The sequence below is a fragment of the Mycothermus thermophilus genome (assembly GCF_041956435.1).
Source record: "Mycothermus thermophilus strain CBS 625.91 unplaced genomic scaffold VTJ04scaffold_6, whole genome shotgun sequence".
NCBI lineage: Eukaryota > Fungi > Ascomycota > Sordariomycetes > Sordariales > Chaetomiaceae > Mycothermus > Mycothermus thermophilus.
This window is the reverse complement of record NW_027191432.1, coordinates 2,985,454-2,997,309: the sequence shown is the minus strand read 5'-3', so window position 1 is coordinate 2,997,309 and position 11,856 is coordinate 2,985,454. Positions and strand designations below refer to the sequence as shown.

General features: G+C 55.2%; 4 protein-coding genes across 4 annotated transcripts; 2 read left to right on the top strand and 2 right to left on the bottom strand.

Annotated features, from left to right (window-relative positions):
* Positions 1-728: 728 nt before the first annotated feature.
* VTJ04DRAFT_9502 (uncharacterized protein) lies at positions 729-2,721 on the bottom strand (the record flags this gene model as incomplete). The annotated part of the gene is made up of 5 exons (XM_069368057.1): positions 729-1,111; positions 1,171-2,004; positions 2,058-2,284; positions 2,384-2,632; positions 2,708-2,721. 5 exons carry the CDS (start codon positions 2,719-2,721, stop codon positions 729-731), a joined length of 1,707 nt encoding a protein of 568 aa, XP_069216323.1.
* A 1,051-nt stretch (positions 2,722-3,772) lies between these two features.
* VTJ04DRAFT_9501 (uncharacterized protein) lies at positions 3,773-4,129 on the top strand (the record flags this gene model as incomplete). Its single annotated transcript, XM_069368056.1, has 1 exon — positions 3,773-4,129. One exon carries the CDS (start codon positions 3,773-3,775, stop codon positions 4,127-4,129), a length of 357 nt encoding a protein of 118 aa, XP_069216322.1.
* Positions 4,130-4,452: 323 nt separating this feature from the next.
* On the bottom strand, positions 4,453-7,260 carry VTJ04DRAFT_9500 (uncharacterized protein; the record flags this gene model as incomplete). The annotated part of the gene is made up of 2 exons (XM_069368055.1): positions 4,453-7,084; positions 7,181-7,260. The coding sequence occupies 2 exons, from the start codon at positions 7,258-7,260 to the stop codon at positions 4,453-4,455; spliced, it is 2,712 nt and encodes a 903-aa protein (XP_069216321.1).
* A 2,126-nt stretch (positions 7,261-9,386) lies between these two features.
* VTJ04DRAFT_9499 (uncharacterized protein) lies at positions 9,387-10,658 on the top strand (the record flags this gene model as incomplete). The annotated part of the gene is made up of 1 exon (XM_069368052.1): positions 9,387-10,658. One exon carries the CDS (start codon positions 9,387-9,389, stop codon positions 10,656-10,658), a length of 1,272 nt encoding a protein of 423 aa, XP_069216320.1.
* Between the last annotated feature and the right edge of the window lie 1,198 nt (positions 10,659-11,856).

The window sequence follows — 11,856 nt, the reverse complement described above, 5'->3', positions numbered from 1 at the left end:
GAAGGGCCGAAGGATCTAGGGATAGAGGGTGCCTGATCTCGTTGCAAACAAGGTCGAATTGAGCGCTCCATTTCGTGCTGCTGCTTGGCTCCCTTCTTTGATGCTCTGTGAATATTTGACCGGTTGACGTCCCATGTATACTAATTATTATTCTGCTTGGTTGGTGTCTCAGCTCAGGCAATTCCCGAAGTTTTGCCTGTGTCGAAGTAACCTGGGTTGTGGCTAGAAAACTGGGTATCGTTGCTAATACTAAATACTATGTGACGAAGTGACATAATCGGCCATGGAGGGCTCATGAAATTCCTATGCCGTATTCCTGAAACTTTTCGTGCAGTTTATGGCATGTGCTTCAAAATAAATAGCAGGACCATGCTTTTTAGGAAAGAAAGAAAGAAAAGAAGAAAAGAAAGAAAAGAAGAAAAGAAGAAAGAAAAGAAGAAAAGAAAACAATGAAGAATTTACAAGCGTTGTTGCCAGGAGGAGCGTTGTAGTACCTTCGAAGCCCTTTACATCGTACTTGTGCGGGCTCTCATCCAGGCTTCGAAGGGTCAGCGCATAGCTTAGTGCCTAGAGTTGCAAGACATGAACAAAGAGTGGTTTCCTAGGAAAAAAGCTTGTATCCTCATATTACGTAACTCCTACTAAATCTGCCTCCTTAACACCAAACGCCACGGCTACCGTTGCATATGAACTTGATATCTACCTCGCCCGACGCAGTTCCACTCCCTTCACAAAGCTCGATCAACCCTCTCCACGCGCCCCTCGGACGGTGCACCAGATTCCTTCTTTTCCAGAGACTCGGTGCCAACACTCGGGGCCTCGTTGCCATTCTCCAGAGCACCGCCGTTCATATCTGCTCCTCCCAAACCTTGGTCGTCCCCTCGCCTCTGTTTACGCGTGTTGTAGCCCAGAGGCACCCAACGTTTGGAGTTGCGAGCGTTAACGTCAGGATCGCCGTACATGGCATCCACGTTTTCGAGTGACAAGGATACAGATTCGTAGAGGAAAAAGTAGACGACCAGCAAACCGAGGATGTTGGTGGCGACAAAGACGAAGCCGAAGGCGTAGTGGATGCCCGCTGTTGCGAGGGGGGTGAGAAAGGAGAGAAGGACTGGTGGATGTTAGTTCTGTAGCTCAGGCAAGGGGATGTATTTGGGGTGGGAGGCGTACAGTTTCCTAACCAGTTGCCCGCTGTGGCCAAAGAGGCCTGCTTTGCGCGTGTGCGCAAGGGGAACGTCTCGCCGACGACGACCCAGCAAATGGGACCCCACGTGATGGCAAAGGAAGCGATGAACATGCACGCCGCGATGATCATGACGATGCCCGCCGCGCGGTTCCCTGTCCCGTCACTGTCGGTCTTCTCGGGTCCCAGAAGCGCTGTGCCGACGGCCGCAAAGACCGCCAACCACCCGGCTTGCCATGCAGCGCCCCATATCAGAGGCATGCGCCGGCCAAAGCGCTCAACCACGTATATACCGAAGAAGGTCATGGCGACGTTGACGGCTCCAAGGATGAGCTGCGTGCGGATGGGGTCATCGATGCCGGCAGACTGAAAGATGGTTGCTCCATAATAGAAGAAGTAGTTGACGCCTGTCCATTGTTGAAGGAAATGGATCGCCAAGCCGAGGTAGGTCCTGTAGACCTGCTTGGGCACGGCGTTTCCGTTCTTGCGGCTCTTGAAGAAGCATTCGGCCCAGGACCCGATGCCGACGGCGCGTTCTTTTTCGAGGATGTCGCGCATCTCCTTCAGGTCCCTCTTGACGAATGGGTTCTCCGGCTCGTCTTTGACACCCCGAAGGCGTGCCATGGACATGCGCGCATCATCCCAGCGCTCTCGCGCGGCCAGCCACCGTGGAGATTCAGGAACGAACAAGACCCCTATTCCGAGTGGGAGGGAGAAGGCAATGCTCAACCCAATTACAATCCTCCAGGAAGCAGCGCTGTCTTCTAAATTCCGTACGCCGTAATTGATAATGTTTGCCACCAAGATGCCGATGGTAATGGCTGGGGTTGGGTTAGCGGCGGCCACAGGAAAAAAAAAAAAAGAAGCAACACACCTAGCTGGTAAGAGGCTATGATTGCTCCTCTAATTTCGCGGGGGCTGCTTTCTGATTGCAGCATGGGGACCCCAACGGAGAGATTTCCGATGCCCAAGCCGGCGACAAACCGGCCCATCATCATATGAACCCACGAGTTGACGGCCGTGATCTGGATGATGTTACCAATGATGAAGATGGCAACGCCGAAACTAAGCGATTTGCGCCTGCCGAACCAGTCGGCCGTGCTTTACAGCGGCCGAGTTAGCATTTCGGACATCGAAGCCATATTTCAGGGACGGGCGCAGGGGCGGACGCGGAGGTGTGAGGCAGGGGGGCGGACGTACTAGGAGGCGGTAAGAGCACCGAAGAGCGTTCCGATGCTCATAAGAGACACGAGAAGTGATTGAATGATCGGTCTGAATTCCCGACCATTTGGGGTGTCTTCTTGGCCGAAGCGGTCCTTGAAGTCCCGGAACAACAGCATGCCCGAGATCTGCCCGGTGTCGTAGCCGAACAGGAAGCCGCCAATGGAGGTTACGGCGCCGAGGACTATCGACTCGGCGCCGCAGTCGGCTCCATTTATGCGAATCGACCTAGTTTATGGGACGAGCACAGTAAGCAAAAACGAAGTCGAAGCCAACAGCAGTTCAGACAAGAGGTGTTCTTACTTTTTGCCGAGCATGATGTGAGGTCCTCAGCAACAAACGCAATGCTTATTCATCCAGAGACAAACAGTGGCGATTCAAAATAGATTGATGATACGTTCTACCCCAGATTTTCCCCAGATTTTGCATGAACTATATCACCTTATATAGAAGCGAGTGTTGGATGGGAAGATCCGAGTTGCCCATCGGATGGCACACCCGGATGATGTCACGACAGACGGGAACTTGGTTCAAGGACATCATTGAGTCAGCTGTGCCATACTTTTCCCTCATCAAGTTTTTGGAGCGTGTAAGTGACGAAGAGGGAAATCCCAGGGATGAGGTCAAGACAAAGTTGGCCGGCATGTGCCGGTTGCTGCCAATCAGAGCGGCCAAGTGGGGCGTGACGTCACCAGCCTAATGGCAGCGACCTCGATGTGTTTTCCGAGAAGGGAAAGTTCGATCCCAACGACAGGCGTCATTGAGACTCCGCTGGATTGAGTTTGAGTTGAGTCGAGTTGAGGGAAAGTTCTAGAAAGGACCGAGGCAGGGACAGGATACGAAGACAAGGAGAAAAAGAACGGAAAAGAAGCATGAGAAATGACGACCAAAGAACGTAGGAAACGAAGAATGTGTGGAAGCAAGTACAGAACACGACGTAAACACACAAAGAACTTCCCGATTAACGTTCCTTTCGTTTAATTGGCCACTCAATTAACTACCTATTCGTTTATGCAGCACGCTGAAGATCCAATCCAGGGTTTCTTTTAGTCTTTACAATCGACATGCAATGCTGGGTGGGATGGTGTGGTTGCATCAGGTAGCCGTTACACCGGGGATTGACGTTCGGGGGCGCGAAGATCGCAAATCTTGGGCGGACGCATCATCCGGTCAACAGCCTCTCCCTCTTCAAATGGCTGCTTCCCATGTATCGAAGCACACAAATGCCTCAAGACATACGCCAAGCAGATGCAACTACTAGGATCGGGCCATCGGGATGCAAAAGACCAGATGTCAAATCTGTCAGTTCATACAGAGGATGGTGATGGAATCACGTCACTGATCAGGGGCCACGGTTCGACCAGATAGATGCATCATCGCTCAGATCAGCATGCCCATCCCATTGGAAAAATTTTGGTTGCGCTGATTTCCCATTCCATTTCCTTCCCCTTCCGCCGCGAGAGGCAAAGAACAAAGAAACGAGGTGGAATGCAAAACAAGACCATCTCTCCTCCTGCCTCCCTCCGATCCAGATCCATCTGTCCATGGGTTGGCCAGTTTCGAATCACCCATTCCATCCTCCACTCCTTCGCCCGATCTCGAATACGGGACCAGCTGGTCAGTGCAGCTCAAAAGCAACCAGATGTCAAAGCTTCGTCATCGACCAACGCGGGAAAGAGGGTACTAATCAGACAGAACAGCCATGGAAGACCTGAGCCCGCATGAAAGCTTGATATGGTACACGTCGCTTGTGATAGTCCTACATGAAGTGCGAATTAAAAAAGAACAGGAGAGTCGAAAAAAATATGACGGTGCCATGACGGGTGCGGGAAGAATCGTGGTATGCTGTCCGTGGCCTGACCAGAGAAGACAAGCGCTCGAGATAAATGATCAGAGAAAACTGGCTGGCCTGGATGCCCCAACATCGCATCGCGAAAGAGAAAGCAATAGACCCCGCGCGCGTTTGGGCGGGGCCAAAAACGGCCCGAATGAGGCAACGCGAGCATAGAGATTCAAAGCCAGCCTGAACAAGAACTAGGCTAGCATACCTAATCCTCCTCCGAATCAACCTCGTCTTCGCTCTCGTGGTCAGCTTGGGCGGTAGGCTCCTGACCGTGACCGTTACCCTCCACCGACTCGAGCGGCTCCTGACTGCCCGATGCCTGGCGGCCAGCCTGCGCGCGGAGCTCGTTGAGTTGCTGAATGCGGCGCTCCTGCTCAGTCCGACTCATCGGCTTGTTCTTTTTCGTCTTTGTGGGATTGGGGCGGTCGCGCGCCGGCGCGGCAGCTGCTTGCAAACCCAACTGGCGCTCCTTCTCGGCGCGCGCATTCGGGTTCGCCTTGAGGGCAATGTCATAGAGCTTCACCAGGGCGTCTTCCGACACCGTTTCAATGTCCAGCTCCAACTCGCCGGCGTCGTTTTCGCTGTGACCCGTATCCTTCTTGATAAGTTCGATAGCACGCTCCAAGAGAGGACCGTCCAGGTTGCTGAGTGCATCAATAATGATCTCTTTCTCCAGCTGGCCGATCTTCCGCTTAGGAGCCGATTTCTTGGTGCCACCACCACTTTTCTTGGCTGCGCCCGCCGTGCTTGCGGTCGCCTTCTTGGCCACGGCGGCGCCTCCTGCAGCCTTCTTGGGCTTGGGAGCACCCTTGGACTTCGCCGGCTTCTTGGCTGGCAGTTGCGCGAGCTTAGCACGCTCAGTCATCAGTTGCCTTTGCAACATTGCAACCACAGACTGCGCAATCTCGACGTCGGCGATGTCCGCGGTGCCGGAGTTGATCATGTCATCGACTTTCTTCTTCTCCTGATCAAGACGTTTCTGGATAGTAGCCAGTTTGTTCTCGATCAGCTTGCGCTCCTCGGAGGTCTCGTCGTCGACCTCAGACTCGGCGTCCTCCGACTCAGATTCATCGCGGCTAGGAGCCCGAGCGGGAGCCGGGGGAGGGGCGTGCTTAGCCATCCACTCATCCTTCTTGGACATCTCGGCCCGGAACAGATCCTGAAGCCGCAGGGCCTGGTGGTAGACGATATGATCCTCGCCGTTGAAAAGCTTGCAGTTCTTGATGATGAGATCAAAGTCTTTCTCAAAGTCCTTGATGGTGGTGTACTCGCCAGCGTTGAGCTTGGTCGCCATCGTCCCTAGATCCATGGGCTTCTTTACCACCTTATGGTAGGAGGGAATGTTGAGAGCAACGGGGTCGACGGGGTTGAGGAAAGGATGGTTGATATCGTAATACTTGCTCTTTCTCAACTCGGTCAATACCTCGTCGCAGAACCGGAGCTCGGGAGGAAGCTTCTTCTTGCGCTTTGTGTCGTAAACCAGGTCCTTAGAACCAACAGGCTTGACGGGTCGCTTCGCCCGGTTGTCGGATATGGATGATCCACGGCGAATGATGGGAACGCCGTTGTTTCCGTGGGGAATAGCAAAGGCGGGCGACTCTGGGCCGGATGGCTTGGGTGCAGGACTGGGAGCGCTGGGTTTGGGTTGACGGGCAGCAGCTGTCGCGGCCGCACGCGGTTCGACATGGCGGGTGGTGTGTGCTTTGGACTCCTTCCTTTCGGGCTTGGGAGGCTCCTCAGCCAAGCATGCACCCATGCGGGTGAGAATAGCCTCGCGGCAGGCCTTGGCTTGCAGGGCGACATCATGGCTCTCGCCGTTGAACGTGATAGCGTTCTGCACCATGAGATCCAAATCTTTCTTGAAATCACCCATGGTTGCGTACGGTGTCAAGTCGCCACGCAGATGTCTCTCCATGGTGCTGATATCGGTGGGATTGGGGATCTTGCTCGAGTAGTCATCCCAGAGGTTGGGCCAAAGCTGCTGCACCGGGAGCCTGAAAAACAGGCCGACCTTTGTCTTCTTGACACCCGCGAGGACCTGGCGGATCTGCTTGTTCTGCCATTCGGTGATTGGGCTGTCGTTAAGACTATCGTCGTTGAGCTTTTTCGGCTCGGGGGGAGCTCCGCCGGCAGCAGTTTGGCCATCAACTTCCATGCGCTCCGCTGGGAGACTTGTCTTGACCTCCACTTGGTCCGCCTCGTGCCCGACTTTGGCGCGCTTCGCTACAGGCTCGTCCTCGCTGTCGATGTCGCGTTCGCGGGACAACTTGCTCGTCGGCTGGCTATTGTCGGGTGCGCTGGAATCACCGGCAGCGACGGTCGCATCGGCTGAATTTGGCTGGGCATCGGTTGCGGACTCGGTCGCTGTCTGCGCTTCGACTTGCGCTGTCGTGCCTAGACTCCGGGTTGTCGGCTGCGCCTCGGAGTCGGCCATGGTGACGTCAGGCTTATCATTAGAGGGCGCTGCGGTGGCTGCAGCATTAGGCTCTTTTGCACCGAATACGTCCTTCGGACGCGACTTCGGGGACAGCGCGTCAGAGGCATTGTCGTCAACATCCTCGGGCGCCGACGCGGGCGCGTCAGTCATCTCGGTGTCGGCGACGGGAGCGGTATCCTCCATCTTAACCTTGTCGATGCGGCTCGCAATATCCTGCTCTGTCGCGGACTTGGGCTCCTCAACTTGGTTCTGGTCCTGTGCGCCGTCAGACGTGGTCTCCTTCGCGGGGGCCGAATCCTGTTTCTCGGTTGGTGTCGCGTCGGTCGTGGGCTTATCGCCATTCACTTTTGTTGTGGGTTCGGACTCGGAGGATGGCTGGCTAGCTTGGGGCGAAACATGGCTAAGGAAAGAAAACATGGCTCAGTATGCGAGCGTCGTTGGGGGAGGGAATCGTAAAATGACCAAAAGGAGAAAAAGGACCAAATGCGCGACCTACCCATTCAGCTTAGCATCCTCCTTCTCTGCGCGCTGCAGCTTCTCGTCTGGAAGCGCGGCTTCCGAGTGTTGGGTCGTCATGATTGCCATTCGGTAGTTCGCGGGAGGCGATAAAAGGCGACATAAAATTGGCGCGCAATGAAACCACTCGCAAGTCAGCGATGCATGTCACGGTTAGATGACAAAAACAATCGCGACTGTTGAGACGTTGTTGGATTGCGTGGTCGAAGTGATGCGCCGAGTCGCAAACGCGCGAACGAAAGAATGGGAGGTGGGTGCGGCGCAAACTGATCGGTTAATCGGTCGGTCGTGGAACTAAAAACCCCTCGCGAATCGAAAGTGACGCGCAGGGATCGATATGATTGTGGGGGATGTGGCCGCGATGGTTGTATCGGTTGGTGGATTGTTTTGGTGTTTACGGGTAGGTGTTGAGGTGGTTCGGACGGTTGACGTGTTGCCAAGCGGTTTCTTGGATGGAGTCGGCGACCCGAGTCAATCGAATCAAAACTTGGGTACTTTCTTCTAACCACAGGCAGCTGTGTGCAGCTGGCGTTGGGTGTAGGAGTTGTGGTGCACAGTGTTGAATGCTGGAACTGTGCAAAGTCCAGTGTTGCGGTCGGTCGTGGTGGTCAGCGTGGCGGGGAATCCAGGCGGAATGCGGATGTGGGACGTGCGCACGCGTTGGATCGCGAAAATGCGAAAGGGAGGAAAAATGACAACCACTCACAGATTCGCGAGAAATGGTGCGCAGGGGGAAGGCTGAGAAATTATAGACTCTGGGCCTCCAGCCTCGCGGGATGACGAAGGCTCGGGAAGGAAAAACTCGGACGGGAGGCGAGGGTCGCGTCTCGATCGCTCAGAGAGCATGCGTGATTGGTCGGATGCAGGGTGGGTCTGTGGCTCGTCGCAGGGGAGGGAGAGCTTCCGCGCGCTGATTGGATGCATCCAGGAAGGAAAGCAGGGAGACCTGGCCAGTGCAGCCGTGGGGCGTGGCTGGCTCTGTGCAGCTTTCAGGTTGCTGCCGTTTGGAAAGAACAGGGAGCCTGGCGAGGTTCTCATTTCTCTTTCCTTCCTTCCAGGGTGTTTGGGGTTTGGGACTCGTAACCAGCACGGACTTCGACCGTTTTCTTCCAAAACCACGCTTCCTTCATCGCGCCGTCCCCTCATGAGTTTCCATTGCTCAACGGACTCTCTTTCTGCTGCAGCCGAAGATGCCGAACTTCGCGATCGTGATTCGCAGCAGCAACAGCGGGGCGGTGGGGGGCCTTTCTCTCCCAAACCGGAAGTCTGAGTTGAGTTTTCTTTGTCGGCATCCATCTGCATCCGCGTCAGGCGTCGGGATTCCACGTCGCCTCCTCTTCACGATAAGTTCGACAGTCCGCCCAATGTCAGTGATGTCTCCTCCGTGCGACCATGTGGCAAACAGCAAACAGAAACAGGAGAGGGAGTACGACGGGAAGTGGTCCTGGGATCGGACCGGGCAGCAACTGTCTGCGTGACATGAAGCTGATGGATTGGCCCGGGCATGTTCCATCGCATGCCCCCCCCCCCAATACTCACAGACCGTGCGTTTTCAGGTTCGGCCTGAGCATGAAGACCAGCCTGCAGGATCTCAGCAAATGTCAGTCCCTCGTTCGCACCATGATGAACGGACGGATCAAACTGAGAATCTCCCAAACTACTTCGTACCAGTTCATCATTACTCCTCTGGGAAGAATTTTCTTGCACGACCTCTCCTCCGTTCCTTGCACCTAAGTAAGCGCGTCGCACCGCAAGTCGCGCATCCACCGCGCTCGGGTCCGATTTGTGGCTGGTGGGACGCGAAACAGTGGGGCCTGTCACATGACGTGGCACTTGTCTGGCGCGCCACACCGCCACACCGGAAGGTGCGCCACAATGTAGGTATCGGATGCCAAGACCTTTGACCCCACTCTTCCACCGCCAAGCAAAGTCCGGATATCCCAGCGCCGGGCTCCAGAAAAAAGTTTGGGTCCTTCGAAATTTCTGCTGCAGCATCGCAGTCCCAAACCACTTCCAATCCAAACAAACCAACCCATCACCCTCTTTGTGTCCTTCTCCTCCAGCTTGTACGTCGACCACTACACGCAGTCGCTTTGAGATAACGCTTTTTCACTATCTCCTGCGATCAATTGCACACTTTGAGCCCGGATCAACCCCGACTCAGTTCGGCTGTCCTTATCGCTGCCATGTCGACCAAACGGAAAGCGGCGACAGCCATCGCAAAGCCCTTGGTGCGGCCGAGCGCAAAGGCTCAGATCAAGTCCAAGATTGACGAGACTCGAAGCACAGTCTCAACGGGTTTGGCATCCAAGCCAGGGTCCAAGACCGCCGCAAGCATTCGCGAAGTTGACGGATCTGATGTCGATTCGAACAGCGCCGAAGAAGAGGAGGAGGAGGTCAGCCAAGACGAGGAGCAGGCCGAAACTAAGTCAAAGACAAGCAAGGTCTCCGGGACAAAACGATCGCGGGATGAGGTGGACCAAGACGAAACGATGCAGGATGGTGCGGAGGCCTCGGATGGAGAACCGACCTCGCCAACTTTTGGAGATCTCGTCCGTGGCAGCACCACCGTTGATGTTTCCGCTTCACTTGCAGCTCAGACCACCCCTTCCCAACCGACTCGAAACGGATCTCAACAACCAGTCGTTCCCATTAGTGCGACCTCCCTCGGTACTGTCCTCAACCAGGCTCTTCGCACTGACGACAACGACCTGCTCGAGTCGTGCCTCCAAACCAGCGACACCAAGATAATAGAAAACACAATCAACCGAATGGACTCGGCGCTGGCAAGTGTACTTCTTTCCAAGCTTGCTGCCCGCATGCACCGCCGCCCGGGCCGCGCCTTCGGCCTCATGCGCTGGATGCAATGGACCCTGGTGGCCCACGGCGGCGCCCTTGTCACCCAACCCGACCTGGTTGCCCGCCTGGCTGAATTAAGCCGTGTCCTCGAGGAACGCTCGCGTGGCCTTTCTAGTCTGCTGGCGCTCAAGGGAAAGCTTGACATGCTCGACTCACAACTCAAGTATCGCAAGTCTATCAAGTCAGCGAGCGCCGGGCGGGGTCACGGGCGTGGCGACGATGAGGAATCTAGCGAGGAAGAAGAGGATGATGTGGATGCACCTGCAGTTGTATACGTTGAGGGCCAGGACACGTCGACATCCAAGGCCCTGCCCAACGGCACGACGAGCCGTGCCGGGTTCGACGAGGAGGACGACATGGTTCCCCCTACGTCAGCGGCCATCTCAGATTCAGAGGAAGATTCGGATGCCGACTTTGACGAGGAGGATGACGATGCAGCTGACGAGTTTGCGGAAGAATCTCTCGATGAGGATGACGTCGACCACGACGATGTCGAGGAGGATGACGAGGAAGATGAGGATAGTGACGGTGAGGATTCACGGCCGCCGGCGAAGGTCCGGAAAGTCTCATCTTCATCGAGGATTGCGAAACGGAAGTAATTAATGGAGGCAAGTCAGAGCAGAGGTCGAGGGTCTCATAGAGAGGGTGAGGTTTGTTTGAGGCATGTACGAATAACCACATTTCGTGTGAATACATGTTGAGGGGTAATGGGATGCTCTCGTTCAGGGATGCCCATGACGGCATGAGCAATGGTTGTGGACATACGCCATCTGGCCCGGAATTGACGCGGCAAGGTCTGGTATGCCTCGCATCTGACAAGTATCTCGGTCACTTTCGGATGTGTGAAGCACGTCGATACCCCGAGGCCACGACGTCTGTTGGCCTGCATATTGAAGGCCTTAATCTTGGGGAGAAAACGATGGGTTTACAAGGATCACGACCAATTCATCCATGCATGATCTCTTCGTATCCACTTCATCCGCCCTGGAGTATTACAGCGATCCAAGTGCAACGCCATCACCCACACACGCCCTCAATCTCTCTACTCCTACCCTACCTACCAAGTTCCCTGCATACAATCCTGGTCAATTGTGGTGGTTCCGATGCTCCCGGCATGGAATTGCCAGCCCCGGTTCTGGAGGGGTCAGAGAGGCAAGTTGTCTCGCCCTTCAGCGCCCATGCTAGAGCCAGATATCAGTCCGGTGATTCGCTTGAGCTGTCGGGAACGCTTCCACCCACACCCGGGTCCTTGGGCCTGGATGCGGTAAGGCAAGCCACAATCTTACCGGGTGGCAGTCATCCGAAGGACGCCAGACCAAACTGGACAAGCTTACTTGCCAAATATTTGGCTGACAGAGTCAGGAGCCATATCTGTTCTCGGCGTTGGCTTTTCTTCTGGGTGTCATGGGAGGATTGTCAAGAGAACAAGAGCGATATGGCCTTCTCAAGCCTGCTCTCGAGTCGACAATTTCTTCCGTACCGTCGAAGCGGTTACTTCCTAAACCCATTTCCAACAGCCAGAAAGCTCTGTGGAATCTGGCGATTTACTGGCTGGGAAGATGAACGCGCCTGCCGATATCAGCATGGGACTCCGCCCCCTTCTTCCTCGACCTCCCAATCGAGGCCCAGGAGACGGTGAAGGGGGCTCCAAAGGCACAGGCATACGGTTGCCACCTCGAACTGTCCACACCAAGATTGCCTGCGAAGTATGTCGCAGCCGCAAGATCAAGGTCGGATTTTCCCCTTGTTCCTCTGCAATCTAGCGCTCATGATCCGGGTAATAGTGTGATGGCAGAC